The 17,260-nt window shown below is 48.9% G+C and overlaps 10 protein-coding genes across 10 annotated transcripts; 7 read left to right on the forward strand and 3 right to left on the reverse strand.

Moving 5' to 3' along the window:
• Positions 1 to 585: 585 nt before the first annotated feature.
• On the forward strand, positions 586 to 1,729 carry EV420DRAFT_576990 (uncharacterized protein). The gene is made up of 3 exons (XM_060482650.1): positions 586 to 895; positions 946 to 1,604; positions 1,657 to 1,729. The coding sequence occupies exons 1-2, from the start codon at positions 781 to 783 to the stop codon at positions 1,371 to 1,373; spliced, it is 543 nt and encodes a 180-aa protein (XP_060329059.1). The 5' UTR covers positions 586 to 780; the 3' UTR covers positions 1,374 to 1,604; positions 1,657 to 1,729.
• Positions 1,730 to 2,515: 786 nt separating this feature from the next.
• Positions 2,516 to 3,989, forward strand: EV420DRAFT_1749336 (uncharacterized protein; the record flags this gene model as incomplete). The annotated part of the gene is made up of 7 exons (XM_060480281.1): positions 2,516 to 2,585; positions 2,625 to 2,705; positions 2,813 to 2,926; positions 3,044 to 3,286; positions 3,418 to 3,507; positions 3,563 to 3,722; positions 3,775 to 3,989. The coding sequence occupies 6 exons, from the start codon at positions 2,516 to 2,518 to the stop codon at positions 3,583 to 3,585; spliced, it is 621 nt and encodes a 206-aa protein (XP_060329060.1). The 3' UTR covers positions 3,586 to 3,722; positions 3,775 to 3,989.
• Positions 3,990 to 4,132: 143 nt separating this feature from the next.
• Positions 4,133 to 5,381, forward strand: EV420DRAFT_1765587 (uncharacterized protein; the record flags this gene model as incomplete). Its single annotated transcript, XM_060480832.1, has 5 exons — positions 4,133 to 4,418; positions 4,468 to 4,580; positions 4,628 to 4,825; positions 4,882 to 5,043; positions 5,103 to 5,381. 5 exons carry the CDS (start codon positions 4,133 to 4,135, stop codon positions 5,379 to 5,381), a joined length of 1,038 nt encoding a protein of 345 aa, XP_060329061.1.
• Positions 5,382 to 6,616: 1,235 nt separating this feature from the next.
• EV420DRAFT_1272393 (uncharacterized protein) lies at positions 6,617 to 7,283 on the forward strand (the record flags this gene model as incomplete). Its single annotated transcript, XM_060467693.1, has 2 exons — positions 6,617 to 6,793; positions 6,843 to 7,283. Coding segments are annotated over 2 exons (618 nt in total), but the record flags the coding sequence as incomplete, so codon positions are not given.
• Positions 7,284 to 8,916: 1,633 nt separating this feature from the next.
• On the forward strand, positions 8,917 to 9,262 carry EV420DRAFT_1554262 (uncharacterized protein; the record flags this gene model as incomplete). Its single annotated transcript, XM_060473599.1, has 1 exon — positions 8,917 to 9,262. A coding segment is annotated over one exon (312 nt), but the record flags the coding sequence as incomplete, so codon positions are not given.
• Positions 9,263 to 9,377: 115 nt separating this feature from the next.
• On the reverse strand, positions 9,378 to 9,702 carry EV420DRAFT_1554265 (uncharacterized protein; the record flags this gene model as incomplete). The annotated part of the gene is made up of 1 exon (XM_060473600.1): positions 9,378 to 9,702. One exon carries the CDS (start codon positions 9,700 to 9,702, stop codon positions 9,487 to 9,489), a length of 216 nt encoding a protein of 71 aa, XP_060329064.1. The 3' UTR covers positions 9,378 to 9,486.
• Positions 9,703 to 10,522: 820 nt separating this feature from the next.
• Positions 10,523 to 12,097, reverse strand: EV420DRAFT_1693679 (uncharacterized protein). Its single transcript, XM_060479384.1, has 5 exons — positions 11,485 to 12,097; positions 11,290 to 11,429; positions 11,176 to 11,246; positions 10,985 to 11,032; positions 10,523 to 10,786 (listed from the first exon to the last, which is right to left on the reverse strand). Exons 1-5 carry the CDS (start codon positions 11,719 to 11,721, stop codon positions 10,626 to 10,628), a joined length of 657 nt encoding a protein of 218 aa, XP_060329065.1. The 5' UTR covers positions 11,722 to 12,097; the 3' UTR covers positions 10,523 to 10,625.
• Positions 12,098 to 12,120: 23 nt separating this feature from the next.
• EV420DRAFT_1554269 (uncharacterized protein) lies at positions 12,121 to 13,536 on the forward strand. The gene is made up of 2 exons (XM_060473601.1): positions 12,121 to 12,926; positions 12,977 to 13,536. The coding sequence occupies exons 1-2, from the start codon at positions 12,194 to 12,196 to the stop codon at positions 13,108 to 13,110; spliced, it is 867 nt and encodes a 288-aa protein (XP_060329066.1). The 5' UTR covers positions 12,121 to 12,193; the 3' UTR covers positions 13,111 to 13,536.
• A 1,291-nt stretch (positions 13,537 to 14,827) lies between these two features.
• On the reverse strand, positions 14,828 to 15,409 carry EV420DRAFT_1554273 (uncharacterized protein). The gene is made up of 3 exons (XM_060473602.1): positions 15,114 to 15,409; positions 14,898 to 15,049; positions 14,828 to 14,850 (listed from the first exon to the last, which is right to left on the reverse strand). Exons 1-2 carry the CDS (start codon positions 15,268 to 15,270, stop codon positions 14,922 to 14,924), a joined length of 285 nt encoding a protein of 94 aa, XP_060329067.1. The 5' UTR covers positions 15,271 to 15,409; the 3' UTR covers positions 14,828 to 14,850; positions 14,898 to 14,921.
• A 253-nt stretch (positions 15,410 to 15,662) lies between these two features.
• Positions 15,663 to 17,084, forward strand: EV420DRAFT_1765589 (uncharacterized protein). Its single transcript, XM_060480833.1, has 5 exons — positions 15,663 to 16,008; positions 16,058 to 16,139; positions 16,174 to 16,414; positions 16,469 to 16,630; positions 16,681 to 17,084. Exons 1-5 carry the CDS (start codon positions 15,723 to 15,725, stop codon positions 16,915 to 16,917), a joined length of 1,008 nt encoding a protein of 335 aa, XP_060329068.1. The 5' UTR covers positions 15,663 to 15,722; the 3' UTR covers positions 16,918 to 17,084.
• The last annotated feature ends 176 nt before the right edge of the window (positions 17,085 to 17,260 follow it).

A 17,260-nucleotide genomic window follows, 5' to 3' on the forward strand; every position in this document is an offset into this window, starting at 1 on the left:
AAGGTGTATGCGTGCCGCTGATCTCACATGAATGGTTACGACAAAAGAGCTCGAAGATCCCACGTCTCGTTGGTCTTTGGTGCGTAGATTCCTTGTTGTCCAAATTGTTGTTGTATGTATAACACTTTTGTTCAGGTTCAATACAAGATATATGGCCTATTTAAATAAATAAAAGACAAGTTCGCATGGCCGCACGACACAGATACGCTCCCGTAACCCCCCCTCGAAGATCCCACAAGCAGCTTCGTCGAGATTGCCTCTGCGCTGATACACGACTGTCTGGAGTGCGGTGGGAACAATCTGATATCCCTCTCGATCCAGACCGCCGACCTCCCACAGCAATATCGGTGCCTGTCCCGACTAGCGGAACTCTGGGATCAGGATGGTAGGGATTCGCAGCAGCTACGCCATGTCCTCCATCGGGTTGCGGAAGAGTGGATTGGGGGGGAGTTGGCACGAGGGAGGGAGGGGAGGGATTTTCATCTCAGGTTCGACGAGTTTGTAAGGGAGGTTTGGCAGAGTCTGGCCCTGGGTGACTCGGTTGCTTTGCGCGAACACCAGGATAGGATCCAGGCGTTTTTGGGCGTGTGTGTTCCTCAGGGAGGCCAGAATGATGCGAGCGCTGGCGATAGACGGGAGGCGGCTATTTTGTATGATGTTTTGCAGGGTCTCGACGCGTTGTTTCATGGGTGGTGTAATCACGGCAATATCCTCCCACAGCTCGTTTCGCTGGACAACGACAATCTCCCCACTCGGCATCCAGACACGGAGGAGCTCATCATGGCGCGAGATGTGATTTGTGGGATCCTTCCTGGTCCTTCGATCCTGACGTTTGAGACTGCAGTGAGGAGGTTCTTCGTGCCACTCCTTGCGACGAGGGGCATGAACAGATTCTGTGAGTTATCGATGTTTAGTTGGTATACTGCATGAACTGACGGTGTGTAGTTCGGGAACGACAAGAGTTGGGGCAGCTGTGTGAGCGTGTTGCATCTGGTGAACGGGATGCTGTGGATGTGCTTGATGAGGCACGTCGGGTTTTACGCCAGGTCGTGCAAGAAGCTCCCAACTCACAGCCACAGCCTCAGTCGCCTATCCGTCGTCGTCACGATCCCGCGCCGTGCAGAAAGCGTCATCACATCCACCATCTACACTGGTGCAATTTGACTACATGTCGGCGAGAGACTAGGCGCACCGAAAACCTTGGCACCCTCCACCGGCGTTATCACCTTGGTACAACTCTCCACCCCACCTATTCCCTACCACCTCCTTCGACCCCGATCACCCTGCGTCAGTGCCCTCTCCCTTCATTCCATCTGAGCCAGCCACAATTCCCATCTCACTCTCAGACCGGACGATTTACTTATTGGGTCTAATGACCAATGTGTTGATTGTTTATAACTTATATTATTCAATATTATTATAGACATACTACTGGAGAGAAAGCCTTCAGACGTTACAACTTGCGATTCCTGTCACGACGGACTGTTCGCCAACACCAACACCGATTCTGTTCCGGATACGATGCCTTTTATTGACTTGGCTAACCTTATTTCTGACTTTCACAGACACTGCGATGACGGCGCCAAAGCTCACTGGTGGATACGGTGAGTTCTTCATATTCCTTACCTATTTCTTTTCTTTCTAACGGTTGCTTAGGATTGGTTCGAGGTTCTCGCTTACCCCAGCGTTGAGCAATAAGGGTCAAACGGTATGTGAATATTTTGGCTTGGTTAACTACTCTTCAACGGGTACTCTTCCAGATTCTTACCTCTCTCTTAAATATTTCTACTGATGTATATTCAGTCATTTCACCGTGCCTTTCTCCCTCAAAACTAGTTCAAATTTTCCTTGTTATCTCAAGCGACGACGCATCACCCTCGCTCGCCACGACACAATAGGCTATTTCTTACCTCGTTCCCTGCTAACATGCGATCCGATATGCTAAGATTTGACTCGCACCGCGTGAACCATGGATGCTACTTGGTGGAATGGATAAGGCTTTGAGGAGGTTTGAATGCGGCGGCAGTACAACCATGGGTAAGTGTTAGTTTCTCTTATTTCGTAAGTATATTCGCAAGACTAAGTGTACTCTGTAGTTGCGTGAGATGGCGTCTAAGCCAAAATGCGGATGTGTGCTCTGATGCGGAGGGTGACCGGTGACCCACCATGACCGAGTTATAACTTGCAAGCCTGGGTCGATGGAGATGAATCATTCGAATAGTTAAGTACGGTATTTAAATATTTACAGCCCATGGACGCCAGACGGTAATCTTTGGGAATGGACACGCATTCATCGTTATCGTTGGATCGGGTCCTTGAACTGAGTAATCGGTATTCATCGTTTTGGTGAATGTTGGTTTGAAAAAGCAAAGAGAAGGCGCCCCTTGACTCTCTGGCATTCGGCAATGAATATAGCGACCTGGGATGTATTAGCTGCTAGAATACACTGAGAAATAGCTGACTGAAGGCTCTGGGGCGTTCATAGGGATGAGGGAGAGATTACAATTCGGAGGACATGCATATTGTGGCGGTGAAAGAATCTGATTCCTTCTTTGATGGTCTTCTCGAGCCCGGTAATCCTGTATGTAAGTGTGATGGACGACGAAGGATTTTTGAGATCGCAGACTTCACAGACGAGGATGGCCATGATGGCGAGAGGAAGATGGGGAAACCAATGATGCATCAGTGTTGTGCCAAATCATGTGGTGCGTGCGACTGCCGTTTAGAGCTTTTCCGGTAACAATAATTTCTCGCCAGTCCAGTCACTCCAGCTCCCTTCCAACTAACGGATCCCAGTGTTCAAACGTTCAAGACGAAATCCAACTGGAAGCAATTGTTCCCGACCCGTCAGCATATGCACTTCTACTATCCGGAAACAGGTCTGGTAGGGGACGGAACAAGGCGTTGGAAATGAGACCTGCAGGCCGTGAGCGATCTGTTGCGTGGCTTTGCTGTTGATTTCTTTCTTTTTCTCACTATGGTGACTAGCCAACATGTTTTGGGGCTTCACATAATTCTCAAGCGTGCGATGAACCCTTTCCAGCCTGTCCGTCCTGGCTCGACATACCCCTTTTCCAGTACTTAGATTTCTGCTTCATTTTCGGGGAACGCCTTACGCATAGTCGACCAGACCGTCCATATCTGAGCCTCAATATCAACGAGCCATTGAAAAGTGCAGAGCTATGTGATTCGGTGAACGCCAACCGGGACACCGACTGCGGCATCCCGAGGACCGACTTCCTTCCCATTTATACCGCCCGAATACAGGAAGTTGATTCACAGCCACGTATCTCCCAGCTGTGAAAACTGAGAAGACAGAAGTTACCATCACGTACAGCACACGTATCATCCTGAGAGCTTGGTATGTGTTTTTTAAGCTCGCTCTTATCGCTTTTCCTCATATATTTGCCCTTCCAGCACCTGGCAGCCACGCGAAGGAGGGAACGAAAGAGCATGCTACCCGGAATTCAAGTGAAGACAATCAAGTGGCATGGACGACACACTGCGGTATGTGGCGAACGTCCTAGATACCGCAATTCATGCTTATGGTGTTGTCTCGCAGGACACGGCGTAGTTCCAGCATGAACTATCATCAAATTCGTACCAGGTGTTCCGCTGGCCGTATACAAGCGTACTTCTTCCTTCCGACTGTTTTCAAAGTCTTCCGCTTTCCCTTCTGTGCCGGTGCGAGTACTGTCTCGAGCGAGGGGGAATTCACCATGGTACACAATCAGCGTATTCCTCAATTTTTGCCCTAATCATTGGATGGTTTAGACACCTATGGAACAGGGCTTATGAGACTGCCTTCAGTGATGTTCTTGTGTGTGCTCAAAGCATCCCGACAGCGGTGACCAAGCTCAAACTTGGACTGCGACTGTGACCTCGGTGTAATGCCTCCTCCTCACCACCATCGGCGTCGCTTGTCGACCTCAAAGACTGGCTCATAGCCCCCAGTAACCCACACATATCCAACCCAAACACATCTCAACGTTGTCCATTTCGTCCTTCCATTCTGTCTCTTTCGACGGCCAGACATCGACGGACGGCGAATGCTGGCGAGCAGCCGACAAGCGACTTCTATTTTAAGCCAGGAGCTATGTTTCTACCTTCAACACCACCACCATGCCAGACCATGCCAGAGCCCCTCCTACCAAACCCATTCGACCCGCCTTCTCACGAGCACACGGCATACGAATCTTGCTTGAACCTCGAAACTTCTGGTCCGTGGGACCTGTCTTCTGAACCCGCGGCCATGTATAGGTTCAGCCCTCAAGTCGCGGCTCGAGTCTTGGGTTACGCGCTTATTTATCACCCAGGCTCTTCTATGGCCATGTCACGAGAGATATCGGGTTGTGGTGATAACGCCGAGTTTATGGCGGGGTTGGGGTATTTGTATGTTATGGGCGTGATTAGGATGTGTACGTCCGCATCCCGAGTCCCGAGGACGATCATGTTTACTGCAGCTAGTTAAAGGTCCGGTACCGACGCGTAGGGTCCAACCAGAGTCACCGCCAGAAAACATCGATATCACAGCCCTTTCAAACTTGTCGCAATACACCGGTAGTGATACTAAAAGGCTAGTAAGTAAAGAGTGTCTTTCAAGTTCTCAGCTGAACCTCCGAGTCAGGTTTTGGCGCGAGACAACCACCGGTGTATACTCTCAGGGAACGTGGACGCCACCAGTCTTTGGAACGAGCTGACGACGATCGATTTAGCGGCTGGGGAGAGGAAGGCGGATATGGAGCTGTGTTATATTTTCAAGATGACGGGGGATGAAAACCAGGGGTATATAGGAGGAGGTCTTACGGATGCGGCGCGGAGAAAGGTTCGTCTTGTCTTCAAGTTTCTCATGTATACTTCCATCTAATTGTTGCTTATCAGTTGCGTTGGGCGTCTTCTGCTGCTGCTGTTCTCGAGCGACTAGCTGGGATTTCCGTGGTCCAAGACATTCACGAGGCGGAGAATACGTTCGTGATATCACCCAACCTCCATGGTCCATGGGACCGGCTCTGGATTTCTCTTCATCCAATCAAATCTAAGCAGGTAGGTCACGCCGCAATCAGTCTCTTCATTTTCGCTCCCTTCTGATCTGATCTACATAGGATGATAGCAGCAATACGTATGAAATCCACACCTACCCTCCCCATGAAAATGCCGAGTATGGTTTTCCCTACCAAATAACCCTCACAGACACCACAGGCAGGAAAACCCCCCTTCCCAGCCGTGCGTACTTCCAGCTCTACGATGTTTGTGCGAAGATTGCGTATCTCTCGGGTGCGGGAGAGGTCATGGAGCGGTTGGTCTGGGAAGTGGGGAATGCACGGGATGGGAGGGACGGGGGTCTTTTGGCTTTAGCATTGTGTTTGTCGCGCTCTGAGTGAGGAGCAGACATAAGAGATACGTTGACTGGTGCCTGTAACCTTCCTCCAGCTATGTTTATTTTTAATAATGATTTATTTAAGAGTAACATACAACATGTTACTATTACACATACAGATTCCGAGTCGCGTCGGTCAGACACAAGGGCAAACCATCTGGTTTGAGACTGAGATGGGAATTGTTGGTCAAGGAGAGGGAAGGGGGTGACGGATTAAAGGGCAGGGCAAGCGGAGAGTTGTACTGCGTGAGGTTGTGGATAGAGCCGACATGTATTAGTTGAATCAACGGTGGATATGATGACACACCGCGTGCCTCACCAAATGCAACGCCGCCCCAACTCTAGTCTAGCAACTATACTACATCTTTCTTTAGCCTCGGGTGATCCCCGTCGAACCAGTATAACAGTCTTTCCAACAGATAACCTCGGATGGTGCTCCAGGTGTATGTGCGTAAGAGCCAGGTACATCAGTCTTCAGGATACTGTGGGTTCGGTATGGTGTCGTTGAACGCAGCTACTCGATTAGTATCCTTTTTGTATCAATCAATAATCCAGGAAAAATCCAGTGAAATGTAGATCCAGACGCTGTTAAATGAGACTTGGCATCCATAACACGTAAAGTTCCACCGTTCTCGATGGACTCGCGAATTAAAATGTTGAAGTTTGGGAGAGAGACATGTCGAAGTCAACTTGGCACAGTTCCAGGATAGATATCGGCGACCAGAGCACGACAAAATGGTACAGCAAGGTGGAAGCTGACGCTACAAAGGTTACTTGGACTTGATCTGCTGGAAGATTTCAAATTCACACATTTCCGAGAACCTTCTTTCAGTCAAACCACCATGGTCTCTGCATTTATACTTGTTAGCCTTTCCTCCAGTAAAAATAATACGACTTTTGATGAAGACTTCAAGCGCTGACCGTGGGAGAGGGAATGTAGACGCTTAAGAAAGCGCCTTACACAGCTCCTTACAACGCTGAATCTGACTCCCATGCCTTCTGTTAGTACTGTCCAGGATAATGAGAACGACAGCCATTCATTGGCGTCCGACACCTCTGACGGTGAATCTCATTCAAGGACTCCTCATATCTACCAGGATCAAGGTCCAGAGGTCGAGAATTTGACGTCTTATTCCCGCCGTCGACGGCGCAAGTCGAGGCGCAGGACAATGGGCATGGAGCGCCCTGAGTATATTGTTAGAGGTGTGTCTATTCTTCTCTTTCATGGCTGCCCGTCTTATGAAGTGCCTAGGGAATGATCCATTTGACTACGAACAGAAATTCCCAGAGGATAAGCAGTATGAGGAGCTTGGGCCAACAGCCAGGGTATGGAGAACATACCTTGAAGAATGCCTTCCATTTGATAACGAGATGGTGGAAGGGTGGAGAGACGGTCTAGATGTTCTCCTCGTCTTTGTGAGTACAATTGCTGAAACTGAGAATTCCTCCATTGATAGAAGAAAAGGCTGGTCTTTTCTCAGCAGTGGTCACAACATTTGTCGCTCAGACATCACAGAGCCTTCAAGTTGACTACGGCGCGGTCACTGCCTCACTTTTGATCGAGCTCATCAGTGTCCAACGCTCAGCATCGAACGGTTCCCTCGTAAACGACATCCCTCGCTCAGACCTCACCTTTCATCCCTCAATATCCGACTCATGGGTCAATGGCTTGTGGTTCACGAGTCTCTCACTGAGTCTCACAACTGCACTGTTCGCTGTTTTGACAAAGCAGTGGATTCACCAGTACATGTCTGTGCCGTCAGGAACACCGCAGGACAGATGCCGTGTGCGTCAATTCCGGTACATGGGTCTCCAGCAATGGGGTGTAGCCTTCATTATTGGACTCCTTCCTGTCCTGATGAGTGCATCGCTCGCTGTATTCCTTGTGGGATTGGTTCTTTTTATTGTCCCCTTGCAGGTGTCTATTGCCAGTGTCGTTGGAGCAATCACGTTTATATCATTTTCGGCCTACATTGTCACCAACTTCCTTCCGATCTTATACCCTTCATGCCCCTACAAGACTCCGTTGTCACAATACATATTCCCTCTCTACACCTATATCCTGCATAACGGCCTTCTCAACTGGCTAATCTCTCCGATCTACAAACTCTGGGCATGGCCACCCCATAATCCAACCTCTGATGCCCCTGCGGTTCACACGCTGAAGGGTGCTGAACGTGCGGCTGTGGATGCTAGTGCCGATGAAACAGATTTGCAAGCACTTTCTTGGCTCATTAATATGTCGTCGAACCCCAGCGTGGAGAAGATTGTGATAGAATCCATGAGTGCTCTGCCACTCAAGTTTGTGCGTTCTCTCGAGTGCGATATAGGCCATATCTCTCGCGCATGTTCTACAGCTCTCGAAACCTTTGCCCGCCGATCAGAGATCTCCATGCATGAACTTAGTCAAGTGGATCGTCTCCTTCGAGCCTATCTCCGCTTCATGGACCGGCGCATTTATTGTAGAATACCACGACTTGCCAAGGAATGCCTCTCACCTACCATTTATGCAGACCTTTTGTCTATTAGCCCATTTATCGAAACGGAGATCAGTGAACTGATCATATCGAACTTGAAAGCCGAACCTGATGACCCTACCGCTCTTCACTTACAGCCCATAGTATGGGCACGTCTCCTTCGGGGGCTTTATCCATCCAATCCTGACAACCTCGAAGTGATGCAGATATTATTCACAATGATACCGCCGTCGTATTGGAGTGCTGGTTTTACTCATCCCACTCAATTCATTGAGTGGGATGGTATGAAAATTCCTTACGGAGATACCGCCGTGGCTACCCTTGGGACAGCGATTCGAGAGTCTTTATACCCATATGTTGCCGAAGTCATACTTCGAATGTGTAGTGAACGCTTCATGTCCCCCCTGAATCCCACCTCTCAGGATCCGCGACTCCCTCTTCTCTTGAGCATGGCCGACTCGCCCTCTATACGAAGCATGCCCAGCTCCACCTTGCTTGGCTATGACAGTTTGTTTATCAGGATAATACGAGGCATTGGTGACTTCCTAGGCGTGAAATCACTTCCATCATATGACAGTGACATCATACCTACTGTCCCCTTAGACAACAATCGTCAAGCTGTCCTGGAATTTCTATTCACGCTGATCTCGTCCGTTGAATTCGACAATACTTTAACTCTCTCCGAGTGGAACTATGTCTTGATAATGTTCTTTCGCGTTCTAAATTCCACGTCGCCTCACCCACCATTTCTTGCCGAAGACTGGTGCACACCACAGTTAGCCACCAAATTTGTGCGAAACACTTTGGAGGGCACTTCACGCTGGCAATATTCTAATGCCTATGAACTGGGTACTTATTTCTTCCGGTCCACCTCCTTCACCAACGAGACTGTGGCTTATTTTGTATCAAGTTTCTTTAAACACCTGTGCACACAGGACTCCAGTCCTACTGTATCAACATTTTTGAGCTTGATTGTCACCATCCTCGCATCCGAGAATTCAGATATTCATATACGCCAGCAATCACTGGAATATTTGTATGAGCCCAACAATCTGTTCACTTCTTGCAGTACCCTCATTGAGTGTGGTCAATCGGGGACTCTTCGTCATCTTGCTCTCCTCCGTCCCAAAGACCCTGCCTGGTCCGGCTGTCTACAGAGGCTGCAAGACTTTGAATTCCAAGAAGGGATATGGAATCAACCCCGTATTATCGTGGCCAATTTCAAAGCGTTTATCGAAGGTGGGTGTGTGGGTACATTTGGGGAGGATGACACGGCGTCTTCCAATCCCCCGGGACCAGTTCAAGGAGAAAACGACAATTCTCCACAGCATCCATGGTCAACGGCGTGGCGTAGAGTACGGCGATTTATTGCAGGAAAGCCTAGTCATGAGGAGATAGAATTATCGAGTTATAATGCCAAAGTGTAGTCTACGTGATGTTCTGACTATTTCATACTAAATATTACTTCAGAGAGTATGCGCAGTGCAGTACATCACACATATGCAGAAGCACCAATGAGCTAAGCGGGATGTGTTCGTTCCAAGAGAAGTGACCTACGAATCTTGATCTCTATAAAGGAGCATATTGATATGGGATTTTAGATGGCTTCTTGTGGTACACCACTGGACACAGTCAGTATCGATATTTAGTAGAAAGAGTGTATGAATGCACCGTGCGTTCATTCCCGCTCGCTTTCCCAGCTTGTACGCCTACGAATCCATCTTCAAACACTAGACCTTTCTGCCTCTCTGATATTTGGTCTCCCGATGCCAATCTAGGTTCGCCTGCATCCCTACCCAACAGCTCTCTAGTCGCGACCAAGATGTCAGGCGCCGGCTTTCCCCTCATAGGGTTTCCCCCCCACCTCTCATCATCAGCGCATACGACGTTCCCTTCGAAATACTCAAATACGTCACTTAGATGACTCATCTTTTTCCCATACCTCAGCCGCCCGGAGCTAGTCGCTACTGCAATAGGAATGTTATGTTTTCGAAGGTGTTGTACGAGCTTGCGCACACCGGAGAGAAGGGGGACAGAGGGCAGGAGGAGGATGTTCTTCTGTTTGTCCAAAGCCCAAGTTCGCTCACCATCAATAATGAGCGCGCGCGTCAGGTTATCCGTATCGCTGATTTCTTTTCAAAAAAAAGGTCTATTATGGCGTCCAGGTAGGAGCCTGTATGGACAGAATCTTTTAACATTTCTTTGCAGATACCTAGCATCTTTATCAGATATCAAAGATTATGAATCATCGAGGAGCTGCCTACCAAAGTGAGCATAAGAATCGGCATAGCTGTTAGGTGCACAGAATCAGGGTTACAGAGCGCTGCATCCTACAAACGTGAAATACGCAACTAGTCCTTTGATGTCATGTCAAAGAGAGTTGCTTCTTGCATTGAGGTTGCTGAACCGTTCTTCATGGCTGAGACAGTGATCAATGCTAAGATGAAGAAATTGGTGTCAAAGACGAAAAGGGACAAGCGAGAAAAGACATCTCAAAAAAATCGTCAGGACAGCACGTTGAGACCTGATCCTAGTACACATGGCAGTGGAGCATCTGCGTCAAGTCTCGGTTGACATCCACCAAAGCCCACGTTTGTTCAACATCAATAACGAGCGCACGCATCAGGTTAACCGTATCGCTGATTTCTTTTCAAAAAAAAGTATATTGATCCTATTAGATGACACGCCGCTCGATAAGCACGCATTACGTTCTTGTGAACCAGACGATTGAGGGTGTTGAAGATCCTGGTTTATTTCTGGACAAGTTCAGCCTACAAGGATAGAACGAGATTCACCGAAGAGTGTGGCTTGAGGTGAAGGATCAGTTCAAGGTGTTGCAGAGTAGATTTGAAGCACATGCCCAGGTGTGCATTTTGAGAGAGCACCCTATGACCTGGGCGAGACATCAGGTCTGCTTGCGAGGATATGACACCTATCACGCACCGTTGGGTGTATTAGAATGCACGTATTCAAACAGCGGATGTAGTTTGAATGCCCCAACTCGATATCGTCGATTCTGTTCTGTTAGCACCGCGATCTCATCCAGACTAGAGACCCGGATAAATGCGTCAAGAAAGAATGACGGACCACGAATGAAGGGAGTCGTCATAAGCATTGCGTCAAGACCCACGACGCGCTTGCATCCCCGGTAGTCCAAGTTTCTCCTTCTCGCGCCATCCTGGGCACGGACGCCAAAGAAAATTTCAAGTCGTTACTGGGTTTACCGTAAAAGCCATCTCAGAGCGAAGAAGAAGAGAGCTAAGGTGAGGAAAGCAGATTCGCTGATGGAAAAGCATCGTGACTGATACTGAGGACCCGCACTTGGACCGTAAATTCCCTTTTTTTTCTTCTGTGCAACTTGGAGACCAGCGCCGCTGGTGTTTTCCTCGATCCTATAATTACGACACGATCCCAGGGATTTAGGCGAAAGGATACATGTCGAACTCGTTCCGATTCGTTGCCTGAATTTTTTTCTTCTCAGTGACTCGGAGGAAATGTTGGAGATGAATTCTTTGGTGGTAGAACGTGCAAGGTGGCGTCTCAGCGTTATTCAAAGGAAACCTGAACACTTCATCCTAGAAAGAACATCAGACTCGCTCACAAGAGGGAGATGCAGTTAAGAACATATACCTGGGAACCGTTATGCGCGTCATCGATGTCGATGAACGGTTGAGAGTCGAGCGCTTGCAGACCGATTATCCGGGACTTGTTCACCACCCCCTTGTCGGTGGTCGCAGTATATACCCGTCCAAAGCGAGTAGTCATAGAACCGAAATAAAAATTCTCAGAGGTGGAAGAAATGACGAGTTCGAGCAGGTGAGAAAGCGTTTCAAGAATAGTAAAGCATTCCTGCTGGGAGTCATACATAAAGCCTGAGTCCTTGCACGGACCGCCAAAAAAATTCCAGGTAGGTACCGAATGTAGATGCCAGCATCTAGGAGAATGAAGCTAAGGGCCAAGAGAGTTGTAAGATAAGAAGAGAGTACGGAGCGGGGCAGTGAGGGAAGTAAATTTGTGGATATAAGCGGATGACCGTCCGAATTGCACACGGGCCGTAATTCCCTTCTTCACTTCAGCTCGTCACTATGCACTTTGCGTACCACTCTCGCTGGAATTGTCCTCGACGTGTAGTCAAGGTATATGCGTGCCGCTGATCTCACACGAATGGTTACGACAAAAGAGCTCGAAGATCCCACGTTTCGTTGATCTTTGGTTCGTAGATCCCTCGTTGTCCAAATCGTTGTTGTATGTATAACACTTGTTCAGGTTCATTGACAATACAAGACCAATGCCCTATTTAAATGAATAAAAAAAAATACGACATCTCCCTCAATTTCGCATGGCCGCACGACACGAATACGCTCCAGTAACCCCCTTCGAAGATCCCATAAACAGTTTCGTCGGGATCACTTCTGCACTAATACACGACTGCATCGAGTACCACCAGGGTCGGGGAACCCTCGTATCCCTCTCGATCCAGAACGCCGACCTCCCACAGCGGTACTGGTGCCTTTCCCGGCTAGCAGAGCTCCGGGATCAGGATGGTAGGGACTCGCAGGAGCTACGCCACGTCCTCCGTCGGGTCGCGGAGGAGTGGATTGGGGAGTCGGCACGACGGGGGAGACAGAGAAGAGACTTTGAACGATTTCATCTCCGGTTCAGCGAGTTTGTGAGGGAAGTCCGGCAGAGTCTGGCCCTGAGTGACTCGGTTGCTCTGCGCGGACACCGGGATAGGATCCGGGCGTTTTTGGGTGTGCAGAGAGTAGGAGCTCCTCAGGGAGGCCTGAATGACGCGCGCGTTGGTGATAGACGAGAGGCGGTTGCTTTGTATGATGTTTTGCAGGGCCTTGACGCATTGTTGCATGGGCGACGGAATCATGGCAATATCCTCTCACAGCTTGTTTCGCTAGACACCGACAATCTCCTCATTCGACATCCGGACATGGAAGAGCTCATCATGGCACGAGATGTTATCTGCGGGATCGTCCCTGGTCCGTCGATCCTGACGTTTGAGACTGCAGTGAGAAGGTTCTTCGTGTCGCTCCTTGCGACGAGGGGAATGATCAGATTCTGTGAGTTATCGATGTTTAGCTGGTATACTGCGTGAGCTGACGGTGTGTAGTTCAGGAACGACAGAAGTTGGCGCGGCTGTGTGAGCGTGTTGTGTTTGGTGAGCAGGATGCTGTGGATGCGCTTGATGAGGCGCGTCAGGTTTTACATCAAGAAGCTCCCAATTCACAGCCACAGCCACAGTAGCCTACCCATCGTCTTCACGATCCTGCACCGTACAAGAAGCGTCATCACATCCACCATCTACACTGGTGCGATTCGACTACATGTCGGCAAGAGACCAGGCGCACCGAATCTCCTTCGCATCCTCCACCGGCGTCATCATCTTGGTACAACTCTCCACCCCACCTATTCCCTATCGCCCCCTTCGACCCCGATCACCCCCCGCCAGTGCCTTCTCCTTTCATCCCACCTGAGCCGCAATTCCCATCTCACTCTCAGACCGGACGATTTACTTACTGGGTCCAATGACTGATGTGTTGATTCTTTATAACTTATATTATTTAATATTATTATAGACATACTACTGGAGAGAAAGCCTTCAGATGTTACAACTTGTGATTTCTGTCTGTTCGCCAACACCAACACCGATCCTATCTCGGGTCCGATGCCTTTTTTTGACTTGGCTAACCTTATTTCTGACTTTCATGGACACTGCGATGACGGCGACAAAGCTCGCTAGTGGATACGGCGAGTTCTTCATATTCCTTACCTATTTTTTTTGTTTCTAATGGTTGCTTAGGATCGGTTCAAGGTTCTCGCTTACCCCAGTGTTGACGTTGAGCAATACGGTCAACGGTCAGACGGTATGTCAATATTTTGGCTTGATTAACTACTCTTTAACGTACTCTTCCAGATCCTTCGCTCTCTCTTAGATTCTATTGATGTATATCCACTCGTTTCGCCGTGCCTTTCTCCCTCAAAACTAGTTCAAATTTTCCTTGTTATCTCAAGCATCCTCGCTCGCCACAGGACAACCGTTATAAGGTACAGGTAGGGAGCCCGAATATTGGTGCGTGGACTATTTCTGACCTCGTTCCCGGCTAACGTGCGATCCGATATGCTAGGATTTGGTTCGCCACGCGTAGATGACGCTGCTTGGCGGGATAGACAAGGATTTTCAAGGAGGTTTGAAGGAGGCGACAGTAAGCTCACGGTAATTGAGTATTTTCACTTGGTTAACTAATGTCTAATGAGTGCTCTTTTAAAGTCTCAGCTCGCCGTTAAATCCTTTCCATTGATGTAGATTGACTGGTTTCGCCAAGGTAAGCCGTGCTTTATCCCCTCAAGTCAAGCTAACATTTTCTTGACATCTCAAATGACGACATATTGGCTCTTGTTCACTACGACACGGTAGGACGACCATTGGAAGACTGGTAGGGTGTTATAATACAGGTCCACAGGATATCGAGAATCGGGGGGGCAACAGCTGCAGAAAGAGTATGTTCGCAAGACTAAGAAGGTTGATCGTAAGCGTGAGATGGGCTGAGACCAACGTCTAAGCCAAAATGCGGGTGCGTGCTCTGATGCGGAGGGAGCCGGTGATCGTTCACCCCACCATGACCGAGTTGTAACTTGCAAGCCCGGGTCGATGGAGATGAGTCATTCGAATAGTCGAGTATGGTATTTACAGCCCATAGACGCCAGACGGTAATCTTTGGGAATGAACATGCATTCATCGTTATCGTTGGATCGGGTCCTTGAACTGAGTAATCGGTATTCACATCATCAGTATCCTGCACAAAACTCGACTGTCTTCAAAACGGGTATATCACTGCTACGTGTGAGTCTGGCCACTTATCGATTAATTGAGGCACACTTAAGTAGCAGCCTAAGATCGAGACTTAGATCTGACTTTGGTTCCAAAAACACAGGCGCGTCGGAGAAGGGTGTGTGATAGATTCAGATAATGGTTTACATGTCATTCTAGCAATACCATTAGCACTCGACTGGTAGCCCAAGCTCAAACGCACATAATACACGTTTTTGCTTATAGTTCACACTTTTGCTGCCAATCTCTCAACTTTATGCTTGTTCCCTGTACCAGGTGCGATCTCCTGGTCGACTCTGGTACTGATATGGATGATACGAGGGATTCCCTGTGCATGCACTGCAGCGTGGCAGTCTTGCAGACGTCGGACCAGGAAGAGATTTGGGTTATACGACGTAGGATATGATTGATACCGTACCTAAATTTGTTCCGTGCCCGCTGAAAGACGTCACGACGATGAACAGAACAGAATCCAGATTAATGACTTGCTGCATCCGTAATATATTGTTTTGGTGAATGTCGGTTTGAAAAGCAAAGAGAAAGTGCTCCTTGACTTTTCCAGGACTCTTTGGCATTCGGCAATGAATATAGCAACTCCTGGGATGTATTAGCTGCTAGAATACACTGAGAAATAGCTGACTGAAGGTTCTGGGGCGTTCATAGGGATGAGGAAGAGATTACAATTCGGAGGACATGGTGGCGGTGAAAGAAGACAGCGGTGACCAAACCCAAACTTGGACTGCGACCGTGACCTCGGTGTAATGCCTCCTCCTCCTCGTCACCACCGTCGGCGTCGCTTATCGACAAAGACTGGCTCGTCGACGTCACGCCCATCGTCGAGGTCGCTCCCCTCTTACCTCCTCGTACCCTCAAGTCCCCACTAACCCACCAAAACACACCTCAACGTCGTCCATTTCGTCCTTCCATTCTGTCTCTTTCGACGGCCAGACATCGACGGTGGCGAGTAGCCGACAAGCAACTTCTATTTTAAGGCAGGAGCTATGTTTCTACCTTTAACACCACCACCATGTCTTCGCTCCTCCCACCAAACCTGTTCGACCTGCCCTCTCACGAGCACACAGCATACGAATCTTGCTTGAACCTCGAAGCTTCTGATCTGTGGGACCTGTCTTCTGAACCCGCGGCCATGTATAGGTTCAGCCCTCAAGTCGCCGCTCGAGTCTTGGGTTACGCGCTTATTTACCACCCAGGCTCTTCTATGGTCATGGCGCGAGAGATGTCGGGTTGTGGTGATAACGCCGAGTTTATGGCGGGGTTGAGGTATTTGTATGTTATGGGTGTGATTAGGATGTGTACGTCCGCGTCCCGAGTCCCGAGGATGATGACGTTCACTGCGACTAGTTAAGGGTTCGGTACTGGCCCAACCAGAGTCACCGCCAGACAGCATCGATATCGCAGCCCTCGAATTTGTCGCAATCCACCGGTGCTAGTCCAAAGGATGCTAAAAAGCTAGTAAGCAAAGACTCGGAGCGTTGTTCAGGTTCTCAGCTGAGGCTACAAGTTTTGGCGCGAGACAACTATCGGTATATACTCTCAGGGAACGCGGACGCTGCCAGCCTTCGCAACGGGCTGACGACGATCGATTTAGCTGCTGGGGAGAGGAAGGCGGATATGGAGCTGTGTTATATCTTCAAGATGACTGGGGATGAGGAACAGGGGTATATAGGAGGAGGACTGACGGAGGCGGCGCGGAGGAAGGTTTGTCTTGTCTTTCCCCCTCATATACTTCCATCTAATTAAGTTGCTTGTCAGTTAGGTTGGGCGTCTTCTGCTGCTATCGTTCTTGAGCGACTAGCCAGTATCTCACTCGTCCAGGACATTCACGAGGCGGAGAATACGTTCACGATATCGCCCAACCTCCATGGTCCATGGGACCAGCTCCAGATTTCTCTTCATCCAATCGCCAGTGAGGAGGTAAGTGTGACTGCAATAAGTCTCTTCCTCTTCGCTTCTGATCTGCATATGATGATAGCAGCAACATGTATGAAATCCACACCTACCCTCCCTCCGAAAACGCGCAGTACGGTCTTCCCTACCGTACGACGAATACCCTTCCCAGCCGTCGTTATCTCGTGCTCCACGATGCTTGTGCAAAGATTGCGTATCTCTCGGGTGCGGGAGAGGTCATGGAGCGGTTGTTCTGGGATGTGGGGGATGCACGGGTCTTCGCGGAGGATGGGGGGGGGATTGGGGTCTTTTAGGTTTGGCGCTGTGTTTGTCGCAATGATACATTGATTGCTGCGCATGCTTAGTTCGATGTCTGTAGCCTTCCTCCAGCTATGTTTATTAATAATAATAATTTATTTAAGAGTAACACACATCTACTTACATCCATTGAACGACTTTTCTTCATACGGATCGTTGAGTCTGGTTTACGAGACTAGTACATCAGCCTTCAGGATATGTGGGTTCGGTATGGTGCCGTTCAACGCGGCTACTCGATTAGTATCCTTTTTGTATCAATCAATAATCCAGGAAAAATCCAGTGAGATGTAGATCCAGACGCTGTTAAATGAGACTTGGTATCCATAGCACGTAAAGTTC

Source organism: Desarmillaria tabescens (genome assembly GCF_030435595.1).
Source record: "Desarmillaria tabescens strain CCBAS 213 chromosome Unknown EV420scaffold_25, whole genome shotgun sequence".
NCBI lineage: Eukaryota > Fungi > Basidiomycota > Agaricomycetes > Agaricales > Physalacriaceae > Desarmillaria > Desarmillaria tabescens.

Excerpts from the sequence above, each read along its gene's own strand:
- EV420DRAFT_576990 (XM_060482650.1), top strand. The coding sequence starts at position 781 with ATGGCGCGAGATGTGATTTGTGGGATCCTTCCTGGTCCTTCGATCCTG. Across the intron at positions 896-945 it reads GAGGGGCATGAACAGATTCT|TTCGGGAACGACAAGAGTTG; the intron begins GTGAGTTATCGA and ends GACGGTGTGTAG.
- EV420DRAFT_1554273 (XM_060473602.1), bottom strand. The coding sequence starts at position 15,270 with ATGCCAAAGAGTCCTGGAAAAGTCAAGGAGCACTTTCTCTTTGCTTTT. Across the intron at positions 15,050-15,113 it reads CGGGCACGGAACAAATTTAG|ACTGCCACGCTGCAGTGCAT; the intron begins GTACGGTATCAA and ends GACGTCTGCAAG.
- EV420DRAFT_1765589 (XM_060480833.1), top strand. The coding sequence starts at position 15,723 with ATGTCTTCGCTCCTCCCACCAAACCTGTTCGACCTGCCCTCTCACGAG. Across the intron at positions 16,009-16,057 it reads TATGGGTGTGATTAGGATGT|TTAAGGGTTCGGTACTGGCC; the intron begins GTACGTCCGCGT and ends CACTGCGACTAG. Across the intron at positions 16,631-16,680 it reads ATCCAATCGCCAGTGAGGAG|GATGATAGCAGCAACATGTA; the intron begins GTAAGTGTGACT and ends TGATCTGCATAT.
- EV420DRAFT_1554269 (XM_060473601.1), top strand. The coding sequence starts at position 12,194 with ATGGCCGCACGACACGAATACGCTCCAGTAACCCCCTTCGAAGATCCC. Across the intron at positions 12,927-12,976 it reads GAGGGGAATGATCAGATTCT|TTCAGGAACGACAGAAGTTG; the intron begins GTGAGTTATCGA and ends GACGGTGTGTAG.
- EV420DRAFT_1693679 (XM_060479384.1), bottom strand. The coding sequence starts at position 11,721 with ATGTATGACTCCCAGCAGGAATGCTTTACTATTCTTGAAACGCTTTCT. Across the intron at positions 11,247-11,289 it reads AATCGGAACGAGTTCGACAT|GATCGAGGAAAACACCAGCG; the intron begins GTATCCTTTCGC and ends TCGTAATTATAG. Across the intron at positions 11,033-11,175 it reads AAAGGGAATTTACGGTCCAA|GATGGCGCGAGAAGGAGAAA; the intron begins GTGCGGGTCCTC and ends GTCCGTGCCCAG.